Source organism: Lineus longissimus, chromosome 5 (genome assembly GCF_910592395.1).
Source record: "Lineus longissimus chromosome 5, tnLinLong1.2, whole genome shotgun sequence".
Taxonomy (NCBI): domain Eukaryota; kingdom Metazoa; phylum Nemertea; class Pilidiophora; order Heteronemertea; family Lineidae; genus Lineus; species Lineus longissimus.
In genome coordinates, this window is record NC_088312.1 from 6,763,470 (window position 1) to 6,782,888 (window position 19,419).

Consider the following 19,419-nt stretch of genomic DNA (forward strand, 5'->3'; position numbering starts at 1 on the left):
TATTAAGGCCTATTACCTGGCATGGCTTGTCCGGCCAGGAGTCAGATTCCGCGCCTGTCGGTCCTACATTGATAAAGTGATTCCGTCCCTTCTTCTGTGGATATTATATATCTAGTTCTGCCATTTACTTCAATACCCACCTTGCTTGCCTTTAATCAGAGGTTTAGGTAGTCTGCTCTGAACCCTGTTTAGCAATTAGAAAAGTGAGAGATTGACTCTAATACCATTTTGATTTATATATAGGCCTGTACGTGACGGACCTATGTTTCATACCGCGTTATAGAAGATCGTGATGATACAATTTTGATGAATAAGTAATGCCATTATGATGAATAATTAATCAACTGGAAGAAGTCGTGATGGTATTGGAAAAAGAACTGGCGGTATTGTTGCTGCCTTTCCGTTCTCTATGGTTACGCCTAGCATTATGAATCGGTAAGCAAGTGTCTGGCATCGCTTCTTCTATCATCTATTCTTGGATAGTGATACACACCACAGATGACTAATCTGTTAATGCAACTTTTCAGAAAATGCTCTACTTAAAGTTGGTCAGAGGTTTACAACTGATTCTTTTGCAGATCTTCTGTATGAATAAGTAATCATATTTCATGCAGAACTGAAGAACTTCCTTCCTGAAAGATCTTATTTTGATCGCACCGTCATCAGGGTGACCTTATTGTACAATAGCCACTTGGTGATATTCCATATTGTAACTGCAATAATGGATGTACACGTATAATTGCACTTCGACCAATATACATCGTAGTAAATACTTCTCCGACTGGGGACGAAGAGCCATTAGCAAGTAAGTAAATGCTTGAAGGTTTAAACTTAAAACATTACTCTGCCATTCTGTGCCTTACAGAAGCAAGATGATTGAATTTACTCGTCACTATTCATATTGATATCGCCTTATTTTTTATCTTCTTGCCTTAGCACCAGGAGAGTATCGCCTGTCGCAGGTGCTCTGGTCCTCTCCGCGGGCCTTTCTAGCACCTCAAGTAAGTCTTAATATGACTTATCCCATCAGCAGTTTCGTCTCTGTCTTCCAACCTCGTTGGCCCCGGAGTAAAATTCTGCTTCCTTGGTCCCATGCAATGTCTCTATCTAGTCTCTGCTTTGGCCAAAATGGTGATTGCTTCGCCTGCATTCAGCCTTCAATGCTTTATGGGAGATGAGTGCGACTCCTTTTTTCAAGTACCTTTTGCTAGAACATCAAAACATCAGTAAACTATCGCGGCAGATAGGTCTACTCATAAGTAACGAAGTGGTGCCCCTCGCCGCAAGATAATAATGTAATTAACATAATATAACCATAAAACAAAGAAATCTATGAGACATATGCAATTTTCCAAGAAATACCAGAATTGCTTATCTGTAGTCATGCCACTTAGTAAGCAGCGCTAGCACCATGCCCATTCACGTGAAGAGACCCCATCCGTAATGCTCGTAAGAAAACCCATTTTTACCTTCTTTAATATGTCATAACGACCTGTATGACTATCATGAGATTGGAGGGATGATTCTTATGCGGCTTAAGGAGGCAGTTTGTCAAAAGAAGATTTTTTCAAACGAGAGAGTTTGCCGTTGTGCATTAAATGATTGCAGAAAAAAACCGATGCGCATTGCAGCTCGTTGAAAGGAACAGCGTTTCCTTTATGATTGTATCTTTTCTTGGTAAGTGGTGCAGTCAACGTCGTTCGTTGAAAATTTGAAATCTGTAATTGAATTTGAAAATTTCCAATTGCGTTTAAACGTACTGAATGTAAATTTCAACATTGCCGTCGTGGAGACAGATACACAAATACTGTATTTACAAATTCAGCAAATGCGTATGCATTATTACTGGGGCACTATAATACGGCATTGTTTTTACATGTAACTACGAGTCTATTTCCCTGCACCATCAGCACCCTATTTTACATTTACAAATATTTTTTTCACTTGTTTTTTTTCTGCTCAAAATGAAGAAACATCTTCAGCCCCCCAAAAATTTTGGCTTTGAAAATTTTTCAGAATCAGAAGGATGAAAAAATTTCTGAGAAAATGAGAGTACAAATTATGTTGAATTCCATCCAGAGAAGAACTCGAGGAGAACTCGTCAAAGTCGGAGTGTACGGCATCATCAGAAATTCACCAAATTTTTGTTTAGAAATCATTCGAAAACAAACATCTCTTTCTGGCGGGCATCTCTGGATGCGTATGCTGATCACAGCAACATGTGACATATCAGCCTACGGTTTCAGGATGCACTACCTTCCTGCTGCTTATGCCAAGTTAGTTGCAAATCGATAAATCAATCCTGAAAAAGCAATATTGCATCTGTTTATTTGCCTATTTACGAACTGTTATGTACAGAAGCAGGTTCATAAGCTTAGTGCAGATAAAATATGCAAATCCTATTTCATCAAGATGAGATTTTCGTGTCAATTCGTATTCAAAGCACGGGTAGATTGACTTGTGCCGCAAACTTTTTTTGCTTTTCCATTTAGATTGAAAGTTCTTCCGTTTTCTAGCAGAGACCATGGTCTCTTAAGTCATTACAAAGAATACCACACCTTGTCAAACACACTGGTCCTTTGTACACTCTGTGGCATCCTGATGAAATCAGGGGTTAATGTTCGCTTCTCCGGCCTTGCACACGAACAGAGACGGCGGAGAAGCGAACATCAACCCTTGATTTCCTCAGGATGACTAGGATGACAGAATGTAAGCTTACTGTACGAATTTCACTTCATGCCAATGCGACGGTTACATTGGAAAAGGTCCACCTTACAAACTACATGTACGACATCTAACACCAATTTGCTGATTGCTGTGCAAAATCAATTTTGCAATGGACGGAGCCTGTTCAATTCGTTAACTCTCCATTTTCAACACATGTTAGCTGGTGTTGCGTTTTTTTCTTGTCAATCGATAATGAAGTGAAATGAAAATGCGAGCATGGGTTGTCATTCAATATCCTGGGGCCGGTTATTGAAATGTTGGTTTGTATTGAGAATGCATATTTCTTGCCAGCTTTGAATATAAATTTTTTTAAGTCTTGCCTGCCATCACTCACATGGGGTCTAGTTGGTTTATTGGAGAAGGCCTATGGTTGGGAGCATACATGTTCCTACTAACCGCCATTTGATGCACACCCCTAATGATGTCGAAGTAATGCCCAGAAGTAACGTTAAATTTCTGAATGAGCTGATAGCATGCACGCTGCTCCAGACATTGTCGCCTCTAGTATCACACCAATTTATTGACAGTAGCCACTGCAGTAGTTGCCATCCAAACAAATTAACACTTTTAGGCACGATTGATGAGATTACGCTTCTGCCAGGCGAGATTCAATAATCCAGCTCAGAGAAAAAATCCGCCAATAGCAGTAAGAGAACTAGAAAGAAAAAAGAGGAGCTCAGGCAGAATGAATATTTGTCGATGCCATTATCACTAACACAGGTGGGTTTATTTCCACCACAGGACTAATCCGATAGATATCTATGACTGCATTAGCTCCGCAGTCTCGAGTCTGGTTTCACCGTTTCGATCGCCGAGACTTCACCACGCCCGCCATAACTTGCCCCGTCTCAACACAAGGCTGTAAACAGTTGGTGCAATAGGAACTGTCAAATTAGATGTGCTACACTTATACATCCGTCTTTTACTTATAAATTTTAAGAGTGTACTGAATTGAAGAAACAAGGTTATCTTAGATTTTGTAACTAAGTTTGAAAGCAGTCTCTTTGCTGTTTTCACATTCATCGCACGACTGGGAAGGATTCGTTGCTAAAGCGAATGAATTTTTCTCTTATTCCTAAGGCTTCAGAGACTAATGCAATTTGCGAGAAAAAACCCCGAATGTAATTGGATTTTTTTTCAGCGCAGTTCTGGATTATTAATGTTACCATTTCCCCTGTATTGGCGGTGACATTACAAAGTTGCAGTTTTTTCGCAACATCAAAGGTAAGGTAACTAATAATTTAGTTTTTCATTTACATATACACTACCAGAACTATTAGAAGGCTATACGAACTCGACACTATTGTAAATGTGCCAGTCCACTATGCTTCGCTTTCATATCTCGTGTCCTGTGAGTGGGAATGCGTTGAATGGCCTAAAAGCAAATTGACGTTGCCTTTTATTTAAAACGGATGCTGTTGACAGTTCATCGTGCTGGATTGATTTACTTCTCACTGCTTGTTCATTATGCAGACCAAGCTTTTATGGGAACATAAATACATATATACATACATGTAGGTACCAACGAAGACGATTTAGGCTTGTTATGATATTAACATCGTCCAAAACATACCACAGTGTCGACATAGAGGGGAACATCACATTTTAACATCTGACTAGGCCAGAAAGGTCATCACATTTTACCATCTGACTGGGTCCGAGGTCATGAAATGTTCAGAAAATGTGTAAAATTTACGTGTGTACATGTACATGTACGTGTATTTAGTTTATGACCACCTGACTATTATTTTGATGACGTTTAACCTTTCTAGACGCTAGCGGACGCTGGTTGATTATAGTGTACGCTGTAGTGCAGTCTAAGAGCCGAGTTCATAAACGTTTGAAGTCTGTTTCATCCACAATATCAATCAAGTCACCCTGGCAACGTTCATTAGAACATATTCTGCTATAATTTGATTTATAGTTACGTAATGTCTTCCCCAATGTCATAAAACATTTAGCTAATCTCACATAAGCTTGATATAATCATGCCTAGACTGGTACCTAATCATGTATGCTCCATAAATCTACCAGAATACGTATATCTGAATCCAGACAAGGGTCGTTACCAGTCTCTATACCACAGTTTATTGACTTGTGCTAATCAAGTGGCAGTGGTCTTGGTAGTTAACGGACTGGTTCTTAAATATCGAGAGTAATTTCGACACAAATGCTATAAGCTTATGTTCCAAAAAGCTGTGATATTTGAGAACAAAAGGGACCTATATCCATACAAGTGCCAGTGAGAGTTTTGTCTGGGTTTAGTTTGTTCATTAATTGGATAAGAGGAGAGCCGGCGGCGGCTCTCTCTTTATCTTCGGGAAACCTTGGGGGCCCAATCTTTGGACAAGTTATACGAATCTGCCCATGCCTCCATAAAGATCGGGAGAGTGGTGTGTTTTCACTATTTAAGATTCGTTAACGTGTATCGTTCAAAGGGGATGTGATAAACCATTTATTACACAGCCTCAACTCACCATCCCACGCAATTTTTTTTTCCTATCATAATAATTTTGATAAAGTATACACTTCACACATTTTGCATCTGCCGACCCACACATAAGACGTTTTTATAAGCAAAGATGCGATCCATTGTTCATTTTTTGATGGAATAGTTCATAAATAACTAATAATAGGTGTAGTACTCACATTGAAAATTGCCTTTAGTATTTTATTAACAATTCATGAAAATCATAAACAAAATGAAAAGAACAATAAAAAGTATATACATAAATAACCACCGTTACTGCTTTGTCCCTCAGGCAAAACGAAAAAGTTCATATTTGTAACAAGATGTTTAGACCTTAGGAACCACCACTAAATCAGTCTAATTTGTACCTTTGTTAAAAAATTGTCAGTGGAATTGGTGAATTGGAAAGAACATTTTCCTATCACCATTACGTAAATGTCACGCAAACAGTTTTAGCCGATGTCTCCAATACTGAACCTGTAGCCTCTGCCTGAGAGCTGAGCGAGGTCAATACATACATGTAGAGGGTCAAGATAGATGTCTCCTCATCACATTATCTTATTCAAAACTGATTCATAAGTGAACAACTTATACACACGGGCTTGAAACTGAAGCGATTCTCTTACTATGCTTTCTGTCGGAAAGATTGCCATAATTCTATGAATTTCAAATTGAAGGTGATAAGCTTTCCTTTCGGATGAATGAATGTCCACGAATCGATCTGACGTGAAACCAAATCCGCAGAATGTCGTTGGCAATGATAAATAATTTAAAGCGGTCGTAAGCCTCTCGCTGGAGGATACTTTTCCCCATTACTGTCTGCTAAACCTGAAACCCATATATACATATGTAATGGTTCGCGTCTTAAAGATGACATATGAATAGAGTGATATTCATAACATATCTGAATATGGCAGCACTTTCTGTCAGTGTTAGCATTCATGGTGAGCTATCGACCCAAGGCAGCGAGAGACAGTTCCGAGCAAATATTCCGTCTGGTTCTCGGAAATCCTGCGAAGCGATAGGCTGCCATATCCATCTCCCAACTCTACCCATCGATGAAGTACATGGTACAAATCGGTATTGTCGGGCTTCGGATCTTATTGGTGGGTGGATCCAGTATCACGCTTCAGGTTTGGGTTCAGTAATATGTAGGCCAAATCAATAGCGATTTCTAAAAGTATCGGGGCGCAAAGAGGGGGTAATATTTTCACCAGTAGTTTTGCTACAAGTAAACATGGATTTATGATGCTGAGTTTTCATGCAACATCACACTTCTTTGGCATGTTTATATCGAGAAAAAAACACAAAGCGCTCGTAATCCGAGTTTATATAGTCGTTCGTTAAATTTGAGAAATTCAAAATTGCCTGAATTGGTTCTTTAAACGATGTTTTAAGGTCTATATGCGGAAGACATTGCGGAAATATCGGAAAATTTAGTTGTCTATAGTATTGCGTGTCGATAATTCATGGCAACATGATACAAAAAGTCACTATTTGTGGTAAAATGTTATTGAAACAATGATATCGAAAAATGATAAGCACGCCGAATAAACAGTGCATACAATTAACGTACAGCGTATGATATTGTAATTAAATACATGTGTAATACCGTGGAAATTGTAATTATTGCAATTACCATTCATGCCAATAAAAAATAAATTGATATATTATATATTGGGAAAAACAGAGGGCAAAAACCTATTTCGGGGTCAGAGCAATGGTTAATTGCAGCATGGATTGTTTCAGAAACAATGCTGCCCTATCGTTGGATTCATAATTAATATAATAAAAATTGTTCATATATTTTTGATGCTATCGAATCATTTCGTCATTATAAATTGCTTAGATTCTTTATTTCGTTTGTTCAAATAGATTGGCATGTACGTTGTCTATGTGCGGATGTGTAGTTAGAATGGTTTTTCTTCTTCTCACGGAGTGAACCCATTGGCTTCGGATAAAAACTGCCTTACATTTTTTCCCCATCTTGCCAGATCTGTACATCTTATTAAAACAAGACTGCAGGAGCCAAGCGAGTGCACTGATCGAATCAGTATGAGAAATCCTCGTCGGGAACTCGATCTGTAGAGTCATCTGATCCACGATATCGTATTGATACCAAAATAAATGGAGGCAAATGAAACAAGAATTCTATGATAAATAGCGAGGAGTCATCCAAACAATTGAGGATACCAAACATATTTCGCATGCCCGGTCTGTGCTAAAGGCAACATTTGTTTCCGCCGAGGAAGGAGTTGAAAGTTCTAAATCTGCCCGGATATATATATATCGAGTTTATCTACAAGGGTAGATCGAGTTAATAGAGACTACTGGACCTCCGACCATGGTAACCAAGTCACGTTTGTAATCACGACTTTCCCACTTTAGAGGACATCTCCACACAGTATATGAGAGTCGAGACTTTCTAAAGAGCTCGCCGACCAAGAGTGAAGTGTTAAAGCGACAACTTGGCCGTGGGATTTAGATGGCCACTGGCATGCGCCATGAGGTGATCACGCCCCGGCATGTCACTAAAATTGCCCGCCATACAATAAATTCATGATTTGCTCATGTTGTAAGGCGATTTTGAAGATGGCTTGCGAATTTCAGGCAGGTCTCTGTTTATGGCAGTTTAGTGATTTTTCAATGATCCTGTTTCGTGAAGTCACGGCCCAGCTGCAAGTTATTTCGTATGAAAAAACCCAACACCTAATGGGTTCCAAGTTGTTCCTTTAATGGCTCTACCAACAGCACAAATAACCGTTATATGACATAAATTATCAATAACATAGGAATATTAGCCATCTGTGTGTTATTTCATCGATTCAGAATCAGCAGATTGCACAGCGACATGTGCATTGAACAGTACATGTACATGCTGACTATAGGCCTTGAACCCGTACGTGTCGACTGGGATTCTATCATGCTATCAATATATATGTATCAATAGCTGTGATACTATGTGAATACAAAATATTAAAGATGGCCTGTAGCATCCCTGGTGGCCATTTTGGGAATATATTCAGTGCACTCCATTACTTTCGTATATTGGAGAGTGGTTCTCGGACATGCCCTGAGGTAAGGCACCAATATCGTTGCTCTTAACGGCCCCCAAGATCAATATCATGAACGTGGACTGCAGTCAGAAGAATTTTTGCCGGAAAGCCGGAGAAGCCACGGAAAACAATTTCAATAACGCACGTTTTTTTGGCAAGCATGGGCATGGCCAGATGTTCATGGAAACCTCACCTGCAGGCGAGGCCCCATTGACAGATCAGGTTTTCATGGAGTTACATGTAAAGTTGAATGAAGCTCGATACTACTACATGAATATGAAGGCAATTATCGAATTTTGCTGCGTTTCCTGATTGGTGATGGTTGAGATAAGTGTTGTGTTCGTCAATCACATTGCTACATGAAGCGTAAGGCGATGTCAATTATATTGAGTTACATAGATGTATGGAACGGAATACCACGGGTGAATATCCATGTCGCATTGCCCAATTGCTTCTATTTGCCACACCCTTGATGTATTGAGCGGTGAATGAAATCCATGCAACCGGCCGCACGTCCGCTCAACCTGTACATGCGGCTTCTCGTTCAATACATAAATCGATTACTGATGCCGACGGTATAAGGATTTCCATCCAGTTTCTTCGCATGATAGTGTGATTATAGTCCATTCAGCAGCTATCACGACAATAGAGTTGTCGTTAAAGCCTTTCCTTCACGAATCCGGAGTCTTTTGAGGAGGACAATGCCTTCGGACACAGAAACCGATCCATTCAGTTCCCTCTTCATGTCTTGTTTGACCCGAATTGTTTTTTGGCGCTCATTTTGGGACATGGTGAAAATTGAGGGAAACAATACGAAATGCTTCCATCTTACGTGACGTCTCAGTCAGTGATATTCACGGAATCTCACTTGAGGTACGAGCTTTAGACAACTTCATTGATTTTCATCGGACAGAAAATCTGACCTGAAGGCTTGACCTTGATATTTCGATATGACTCTTTTGTTGCAGACGATTGTCATCAGGCATCCTGAGTGCAAGCCAAAGCGTCAAGAGCTAGTTTTAATAGTTCGGTGAAAAAGCAGCGGATGGGTGGCCCTTACTTCTGCTATTTAATATAATTTTTGTCGATTTATCTTTAGGGCACAACTTTGTCAAAAGAAAAAGTGGGAGTCATCTCTTTGATTTGAAGACACGATCGAGGCTATATAGTCAGAACTGGTAAATTCATTTGCAGGATTACAAAGTGCTGTCATCTGGGATGTTCACGTTCCTCACGAAGTCTATTTGATTGGTGCAACTGGTTGAAGAAGTTTCTGGTAATCACACTTTTGTGCTTGCCGCTGCTTTGCTCAGTGCTCTGAAGCGATTCTGGAATTCTACCTTTCGCCGATACTCGCAATGTCAGATTTAGTCATGACTTACAGCCACACAGTAATACCCATCAATCGACTGTCACTGAAGTCGGGTAATCCACCAAGATAGCGTTGACACTTTGATCATGATAAACTGCCAAGTAGCATGGTGGCACCTTCTATCATGCTACCATCTCCAGCTCTATCTAACCACCCGAGGTATGTCCCGATAGTCTGATCCATCATTATCCCGCTGCCGATTGACGCGAAGGCTGTGAACAGATGGAGAAATGTAGTGCGCTTGGGAATGCCTGTGAAATATATGACCAAATAGCATGGGCTTGGAAAGGTTAGAGAGTGCCTTGGTGAAAAACATGGCCAGTGGGCTTTGAAAAGCCGGAGAAGATGTCATGGGCGAAATATATGACCAATAGACCGGGCTTGAAAAGGAGTGCCTTGGTGAAACATATTACAAATATATGTAGCTGTGGTTTTTGTGTATAGTAGAGGATAAATCTCGCCGGATTCGAAGAGAAGCATCGTCGGATGGGAACGTTAATTACTCGCCGCGGCTGCTCATCGACTGACAAAGCCTTGAATCTGTTGAAAGAGCCTTTTCTAGTCATTAAGATATATTCTTACCCCAAAAATCGAGAGAGAGAACGATAATAGAACGTTTATTGATCTGATGGCTTAGAATCGAGAAGACAGTGGCTCTATCAATGACGAACATGGGAGCGCAACAGCCCACAACAGCTGGTCACAACTGTCAGTATATCTGTCGAGTTGTTTCAAGGGAGTGACGTACAAGTATTCAAGTAGTCAAATGTAACTACTGTATATCATGAAGTGCTGGTCAACTGACCAACTTTGGTAACGATTGGGTTGATTGCATTATGTTTTATGAAAATCGTTTTCAAAGAGAAGTCTTTGTATTATGTTATGCATGTGTATTTTCAACCCATTGGATGAGGCACAAGAATGCTTGAAATGGCCTTCTGCCACCATAGTTGAAGGTGTGAATCATACCCTTACAGCCAAATGTATCTCTTTCAAGCCGCTGATATATCCTCTGGTTCGTCTATTCCCACATCGAAGGTGGATCAAACTGTCATCACCTTTTGATGTGGTCTTGCTTGCTCTTTTTAACAAGGTTGAAATGGGAGTAACTTAGATAGCTGCTATCCGATCTTATCTGTCGACCAAGCTGCCAATTTGCATTGGGATGGTCATAGTCTTCTTTATTCACGAGGTGAAGGCAGCTCTGATAATAAAGAGCATAGTTCAAACTGTACGGATTACAGGCGCGACACCGTAAGATGATGAAGCGGCGAAGTTAGATAAGATTCAATCCCTAGTCCATCTGTAACATTGTTTGTTATTCCGGATATCTGATATTTCACTTCTCCTTTTTCCTTTTTTTCCTTTTTGTTAACAGCCTTTGCCAATGTAATGACGCCAGAATCCAAACTTTCCGCTCATGGTCATTGCACTTGAAGAAGGAGCGGGGCGACTTGGAATTGACCGACATTCTTTATCCTGCAGATGGAGCAGGGTTGTGATTTAGTTTAAACGATGGTCGAACCCAATCCCAATCAGGGGACTGGCATGGATACGATAAGCCTACTGCAGAAAACCTCAATTCCTTCATATTTCAATACATATATATCTTATACTTTTTCCTATTTTGTTCCTGCAGGTTGGGCTGCCCAACGCCTAGCTCACCCTCCTCATACTGATGGCCGAACACGGTCAGGGCCACGTGGTTTCATGGGCGGAGAAGTGCTCTAGTCCCCCGAAAGTGAGCGAATCTCGCGTGAGCGTCCAGAGTGAGTTCATGACATGCGACAGTGTACAATCATCGGAATACCCCACGGACAATATCAATCCAAAGCCTGGCGACCACAACAATAGTATTGAACGGAAACCCGAGGATAACTTCACTACGAACACTAACACCTCAATAGACAACATGAGGAAAGACAGGGAAGCTGTTTACATCAACATGGAGAAGCATCCGCTTCACTTTCCGAGCGCCCCGTATAAACGATTAGAACACCCAGCAGACAAAAGTTTGCTGGCATCTTTTTTCCTTAGCATAATATTTTTGATATTTGCCTTAGCGTTGTTTTGCCCGGCGATGGGCCTTGTGTGTTTTCTAGTTCCGTTCTCCGTCATTTTGAGGCGTTGTATAGATTGTTGTTGCTGTTGTTGTGGCGGGAATATGTGGACATGTTCCTGTTGTTGCTCGGATATTGTCTCGAACCAGGATGCATATTGGTTACACGACACTCCCTTCAACAAGATGGTGGTTCAGTCATTACTGACGCTAGAAAATGGATTATCACTCGGTAGGATTAAGGATTTAATCAATGCAAGGTTAGTCTGTGCAGAAAATAAACACGGTAAAAAGATTTATCCTAGATTCACGAAAAAGATCATTCCTCTCAAAGCGGGATACGCCTGGGTTAACGATGATAATTTCTCAATCAACAACCACGTGATTCCTGTCCCACAAACAATTGCTACAAAAGAAGATCTCGAGGAGTACATATCAGATTTAGCTAGTGTGTCACTAAATAACGAAATGCCACTTTGGGAGCTACACGTTTTATCCAATTTTGGCCCTGACAAGGATACAGTGCTTATATTTCGGATGCATCCTTGCATGACAGATGGAATATCAATGATACACATACTCATGAAGTCTCTTGCAGACGATAGCTCACCTAGCTGTAGCACAAAACCTAATTTCGCGAGTCGGATTTTATTTTTCAATATAGTTCGTGCGATTATCGTAGGACCTTTAGTTTTTATTCACAAATGGATCTTCACTCGACGGGATTACAACTTGTTCCACGGGCCACCGTTAACCAATCAGAAACGTGTCGTCTGGTCGGAACCTTTTTCCATGGAAGCGCTCACCCGGGTAAAACAGGTCACAAGAAGCTCTATGAATGATGTCATAATGTCAGTATGCACCGGATGCATACGTCACTATCAAAAATGTTTAGGGGTTGAGAATCCATTTGATATGCTAGCGACAATGCCTGTTGATCTCCGCTCGGAAGGATTCGCTAAGATCAAGATGGGTAACGGGTTCACCATGTTAGATATCCCGCTTCCCACAAACACGGAAGGCGCTATACCAAGGTTATGGGAGTTCCGCCACCGCATGGAAGAAGTGAAAAATTCTGCTGACCCTCCGATAATGTATGGCCTTACCTCAATTCTGTTGTACATATTTCCTGAATGTATCGCTCATAGGATTCTGAGTGCCATTTACAACCATAGTACCTGTGTCATAAGTAACCTAATGGGACCAAGCCTTGAGCAGACTTTTGCCTCGCGGAGGATTAAGGACATCATTTACTGGATGCCTCCGCGGGATGAAGTAGCGCTCTCTATCTCTTTCATCACGTATGGGAGTCAAGTGCGCATGGCAGTATTATGTGACCAAAGTTTGGTGCCTAAGCCCGAGATCATGACAAATGAGTTCATTCTGCAGGTAAGTGCAACTCCTTCATGTATCATTCCTTTCATTAGCTGTGACTATCATCAGTTTGGCAACACCTGTTGAAGCGACCGAGTGGTATCGTGCAAAGCTTTGTTCTCATTCATTTACCGGTGCACGTACATGTACTTCATTACTGAAATATGAAAACAAAATTAGTTTTTTTATTGTAAAAATTAGCTTTGACAATATTGACACAAACTGTGATGGATGCCTTTTCTATGTCAGCGAGACTAATCACTCATGGATGAGAGTCAGTTACATGACAGTAGATTAGTGAAACAATCCTTCCTTTGTCATCTTGTTGGGATTAGATAAGAAGGTGCTGGGGCCAATGTGCTGTACATGTAAGTGTATACCCCTAGATGCACGCATTTCCGAAAATCCAAGTCAACCTAAACCCCGCAGGAATGTGTTCAAGTCAGTTTTAGGCTGCTCGGCAGCCATATTTTGGGTTTTTGGCGACCATCTTAGAATTGCGGCACAATCCAGGCTGGTCCTAAAGCTTATTTTGAAGCGTTCTGCTTCTGGATGAAATAACCGTTAAGAACACATTAACTAGTACATGTAAGGCGGGCGGCAGTTTTCCTTAGCTGGGACTGACCTGATATCTATAATCACGAATAATTTTATAACCAAAACTAACGAGATTGTGGGGCAGGTCATTATGAACCGCATATTACCGTGATGTATAACCATAAAACCACAATGATGCGCCTAATTACCGCTGACAAATCACCTCCACTCCGGTTGTGTAGTTGATGGATAAGTTTACATCAATCAAGGCGCATATCTCCACCGGCAAAACTGGGTAATGTTGGCTATTACGTGCTTGAAGCCAGTGGTCTAAATTACATCACGATCAGCAGTATTGTTTTATCGAGATGGAATAAATACCGGATAACAATTATTGCGGCCTGCCTCGTTGACATGCCAGTGGGCGCATTGGTGAATAGTCCGTTTAATAAATGGCTGATGGCGGGCCAAAGAATCTGCGGTTGCACAAACTCAGCTTTTACATCTTGTTTTGCTGATATCTTTTTTATGATGATATATCTATTCTTTATCTTTTCTTTTCCGTTGTGAAATATCTGATTCCAATCTAGTACGTTCATCTCCGAAGAAGTCAATACAATTATTTATAAGCTTTGATAATCATCACACACGTTCGTTTTTTAACGATTGATTTCTTATGCACGAATTCATAATAAGGTATCATAATATGAAAGGAATGGTACACTTTTTCTGAAATGATCAATGATTACCATGCGAGAAGATCCACGGAGTTTCTGAGTAGGTTGAAATGCCATGGTTCACCAAATCATGTGGTGTTCGGAAACATCACTCCTATAAGACAGCAGTTTATATGGGGGATATCTGCTCTTAAAGGGGAACTATGAGGCGGGAATCTTCGGCTCGAATAAGGTCATCTTCGGGAGACCGATGCACAGTTAAGGGACTCGGTCGTGCCAGTATTTAACTTACCACATCCTCGTACAACCATGAATAGTTTGTATGTATGTGAGATAGGAGAGATGCCTATCGGCGACTTTGTGTAACTTAATCTGACCTACCAGTTTCCTGCCTATAGTCTCCCCTTACTAATGGAGTAGTCAAAAACTAGTCGCTAAAATGAATATTTCATGTCCATATGATGATATGATGAACGGGGATTGCGGTTTACCCGGTTGTATCGCTTAATAACAAAATTACATCTTCAGGCATTGCGGGTGTAAAATGCCATAATTGCAAATATAGCATTTTCTTTGGCTACACCTAATCCTCATGAAGGTTTGTATAGTACAGTTGAAAACTGAAGACATTTTGTTATCACTATGGTAACCGTTCCTAATGTTGATGTAAAATGCATGTGGTAGAAATAAGAATGGGTGTAAGATCGAAGGCTGCGACTGTTAATACGATTTGTTTTGAGAACATGCACGATATGATATTCTTTTTCTACTTCTACACCCCGTGGTACTACAGAGCTTCATTGATAATCTAATCTACTATAAAAGTATGTTTAATTCCAGATGGATATGCTGGCCAACCTCCTATCCAATCGCCGCATCCCCGGCGAGCATTCCAGTCGCCGAATGGAGTCCTTTCACGATCCTCAACAAGAAATGCCTGAACCTTCCATCGAAGAGGTAAACGTTTTCTAGTTCTTATCACGTCAAAAGATTCAGTTTTTTGCAGAAAGAATCGTTACATTCTCGTCTCAGATATGTTCCAGATATGTGCTGATATCTGTAGCTTGGAAAACAATTGTAATGTGAATCAAATACATGTACATGTGTTTATTGGAGTAACATGCTGATTATCCATTTCAGCTCCAAACGAAAATGCAAAGCGTTCAACAGCAACTGCAGGAGTTAAAGGCAGAGGTCGACTCTCCCGAAGAGGCCTCGTTTGATTCGGAAGAGCATGCATTGACCGACAAGATAGAACAACTCAGGGATGAATTCCGCGAGCTTCTCATCGAGATGAGGAGGAGGCGGGCACATGAAAATAATATTCTTTCAGATGATGTAAGCACACAATCGGTCCGTCTCCTCTGCAGCAGATTGTAGAAACACGTCAATAGCATCGTGACAACGTGAACTGCTAGTAATTTATAGAATCCCGAAGTTTACATCAGAATATTTGGCATGCCACCGTCGGAGGCATGGTGGGTAGAATCCGTTCTCCAAAGCAGACATGACATTGAAACATATTACAGGATCGCCTTACCACTCTACTATCCCTGCGCCGGAGTATGGGTAGAATCATGAAATGGTTTGTTAACAAGCTTGATCAATGTTGTTGACCATAGTCCATCGCCATCTGATGATGAACCGAAAAACTGGTGAACGAAACTGATTGCATGGTAGGCTTCTTGTATCGCCCAACAACGGTGATGAGAGAACACCAGACTTAACAAACGCGGTTTATGTTCTTTCGATTTATATGGTTTTGATTGAACGGACGTTACGTTATCAGAAATATGGTTTGCATTTCGTAGATTGACTTCAAAGTGTCTCTTTAATGTTGGTGGATGTCCATGTATGCTTCATCTTAACTAAATGCTGCCATCTTACCCTTTGCAGGAAGAGAATGACGATGGCGAGCTCCGCCGCGCTTCCATGAGGCGACGCACCCTATCAACGGCCTCGCGGAGGATCTCCATCGTGTCTCACACTTCAATGTCAAGGCCACTCACCACATCGTCTGTTGGACAACCAACCAGGCAATCATCACAAGCATCTCATGGTGGTACGCCGCCCTCTTCACCCATGTCAGTAAGTATTCAGTACACAGCGCTCTCGGAGATTTTAGATTACATTTTATTTGGAGTACTGTTTACATATCGGGTTTATCAAACACCAGTATGTTTTCAAGGCAAATCTCGTGCTTATCCTCACTGATATATTCACAGCGTGGAGTTTGGCCTTTGAGATTTCGTTAACTGAATCCTCTCGACTTCTTCTTTCAAGGCTAGCTACATAAAGAACAATAGTGACGGACCAGACAGGGAAAGGGAATCGTCGCCAACATCAGATCAGGGTAAACATCTCGTAACTCACGAACAGGTCACGGTGCAGGAAGCGACAGGGTGCGACAAGGATTCATATTCGCCACAAGTGGAAAGAAAAACAGCTACTGTTGTCAGAATCGAACCTGCGTCTATACATAGGGACTCGGCTGCTAATGAAAAGCCGGCATCGAGCGAAAACTCATGACATTCGGCTGAGCGTACTGAGAATTTGAAAGAAATATTCGTCTAATATTTTATTGCATTTTCAGCGTTATTTATACATCAATATGCTGCAGAAAAGCAGTTAGTTTTTAATTCCAGTAGGAGGAGGAGGAACAAAAGGTGAACTTTATGTCTTATCTTCCATTTTACTTCGATTGTTAAATATACATGTGCGTAGTAGGAAGTCAAGTTAAAGACCCAGGTGCCATCGCTTTTAACCATGATTTCTCTTGGGGAGCATGGAATTGTTGGATCTATTAGGATCTTCTTTACTTTGTTTCACCAGAGTCCAAATGCTTCGGCTCCAACTTTAACCAATTGACTGTTGACCAGTACTTTTAGTTGATGTCAGGCCTATTAACTGACTCTTGCCCACTACAACAACCGTATTGCTATATGAAAGTTACTTATAAACTACATTTCATAGTGTAATATTTCAGCCAAGATCAGTCAAGGAAACGAGTCTCTTAACTGGTTCCATGTGGCTGGCAGTCCTGGGACTTTGAGATGGTTGGCAATAGTATACTTAGTATGTTGAAGGGAATCCAGTATGGTACACTCTTAGAAAGAAAAAGGCTTAGGCTTTTCGGCTAATAACCTCAGATATGCCCCATACTGGTTTTTCAGTGAAGTCCACGATATCAAAAACCATTTGGAGTTTTTCATTTTATCAAAAAAATCTCCACGGGGTACATTTTGGTGTTGGCCGTAAAATCTTTAAAGGTCTTTCAGAAGCTCACAAACCTTTAATTCTAAGAGTGCTGTACTCCTGAAATAAATAGATCAACGGACAGTCTAATCCGGCGATATTACTGAACTGATCATTGTATTTTTTAACCTTCTTCATCAGGTCTAGCTCAGTTATTTGGCAGCAAATGAATCCAGCTCTGTTTGTTTTATCACTGCGGTGTGCTTCAATCCCACTGGTGAATTTAAATTTGAAATACATGTAGCTTGCTGATGCGTCAGTATGAAAATCATTAGGCCTAGCTAATTTATTCTTGTAGCAAGAAGCGAAATAACTGTCTGTGTCAAAGACTTTTCAACACCACCGGAGGTATCATTCTTTCAATTCTCACGTACGCTCGTCTTATAAAGGAAATGCATTGTAGATGTGCGTTGATATAAAATACTGTTAATGTTCAAGAGAGTGAAATCAACAAGAGACACTTTTGAAGATAGACTAGCCCCTTAGTCCGTTTTGGTGTATGTTTGTGATTTGCAAGAGCATTTTGCAGCCATCTTGCTCTAAGCATCACCATTGCCCTGATGCCATCAACCCATAATTGAGTCAGTGATGTCAAGAAGACACCAGGGAAAATCAGTTGGCATCAACTTCAGCATTTCTAATCGAAGGTCAGCATGGCTGTCATACTGGCTAGCTCTTGGCATCGGAAGGCTCATTATAAGGCGTTTTAAGTTGCCATAAACCTTGATAGTTCAATCTCTCAGCACATCCCCAGAATATCAATGGGCCTTGCTTGTGCATGAACACATCTAGAGGATAACTCTCGTTCATTTTATTGTCAAGATGGCTGCTGAACGCGCTTCGAATATTGTACAAAGCGATTTCTATCCCTTTTTGGCTATAAATATTTCTTCGTCTGTTTTATGTTCCTATTGATGAGGCTTTATTCTCAGTGTCATTCTGTCTAACGTACACTTTATTGCCCATGGAATGGGTGCCTGATACCTCTGTTATGACTGTGAATTGCTGTTTGTTTATATACTGTGTGTCAGAGTTTATGCTTACTTTGGTTCTTTTGGCAAGTTATTTCATGGAGCCAACTGGCACAGAAGATGCTCCGCTCGCTCTGTATCAAAACCTTAAAGTTGCTATTACCCCTTCCCAAAGGCGTGAATCAATGGATCCGATGCTGTCTTCATGTGTATAAAATTTATTGGTGAAACCGTCATGCCCAGACCTACCTGTAAATAGTGTTACATTTAACTCTGTCCACGTTTGTATCTTGTTATCTTAACTTTGGGAATACTACGGTTCGTACACCATGCTGGTACTTAGCTGGCGCATTTACACCACACGAGAGGGACAGAACATGACCAAGCTAAAAGTTCAGTCGTACGAATAAGCCTTTTTCCAATAAATCCTTATCCAAGAACTTTGACAACCGGGACTGAATACTCCGGAGCAAATACTATCATTAAGCACATCGAGCTTGAACAATGTACTTACCATACGGTAGTACAGGGAAATCATCAGTTGATTCCAAAGAAAGATCGTGCCACGACGACAAAATAAGTCGCGAATTTAGCGCCATCTCGCGGGGCTTAATGGTATTAGGCTACCAGCACATGTATCCAAGGCTGCTAAATAATGAAAAAGGAAGTATCCTTAAATTGTTACAATGTCATCGAGTACAACGCATTATAGAATTGAGACAAATCACGTTGTTCATATTTTCAAAGAGATTGTTGACATGATATAAGACTTTCTTAGAAATTCTGTGTGTTTGAGAATGTATTTAGCGACTAGTGATTTGTACGGTATGGCTTTTGGTAGTTTTAGTGAATGTTGGCCGCAGGAATATGACAAATAGTCAAAAATAAAAGGAACGGAATTTCCAAATTGCTTGTCAGTTT

At 40.7% G+C, this 19,419-nt stretch overlaps 1 protein-coding gene across 3 annotated transcripts in view; it reads left to right on the forward strand.

The window, feature by feature from the left end:
• Positions 1 to 19,405, forward strand: part of LOC135487802 (uncharacterized) — a 32,885-nt gene extending 13,480 nt beyond the window's left edge. For 2 of the 3 annotated variants that reach the window (XM_064771884.1, XM_064771883.1), the window contains exons 2-6: positions 11,265 to 13,073; positions 15,113 to 15,229; positions 15,413 to 15,610; positions 16,169 to 16,360; positions 16,556 to 19,405. In XM_064771884.1, coding sequence (XP_064627954.1) covers positions 11,304 to 13,073; positions 15,113 to 15,229; positions 15,413 to 15,610; positions 16,169 to 16,360; positions 16,556 to 16,801 — 2,523 coding nt within the window. In that variant the 5' untranslated portion in view covers positions 11,265 to 11,303 and the 3' untranslated portion in view covers positions 16,802 to 19,405. Of the gene's footprint in view, positions 1 to 929; positions 1,002 to 11,264; positions 13,074 to 15,112; positions 15,230 to 15,412; positions 15,611 to 16,168; positions 16,361 to 16,555 lie in introns of those variants that run through there. The other variant, XM_064771885.1, reaches the window with a different exon arrangement.
• The last annotated feature ends 14 nt before the right edge of the window (positions 19,406 to 19,419 follow it).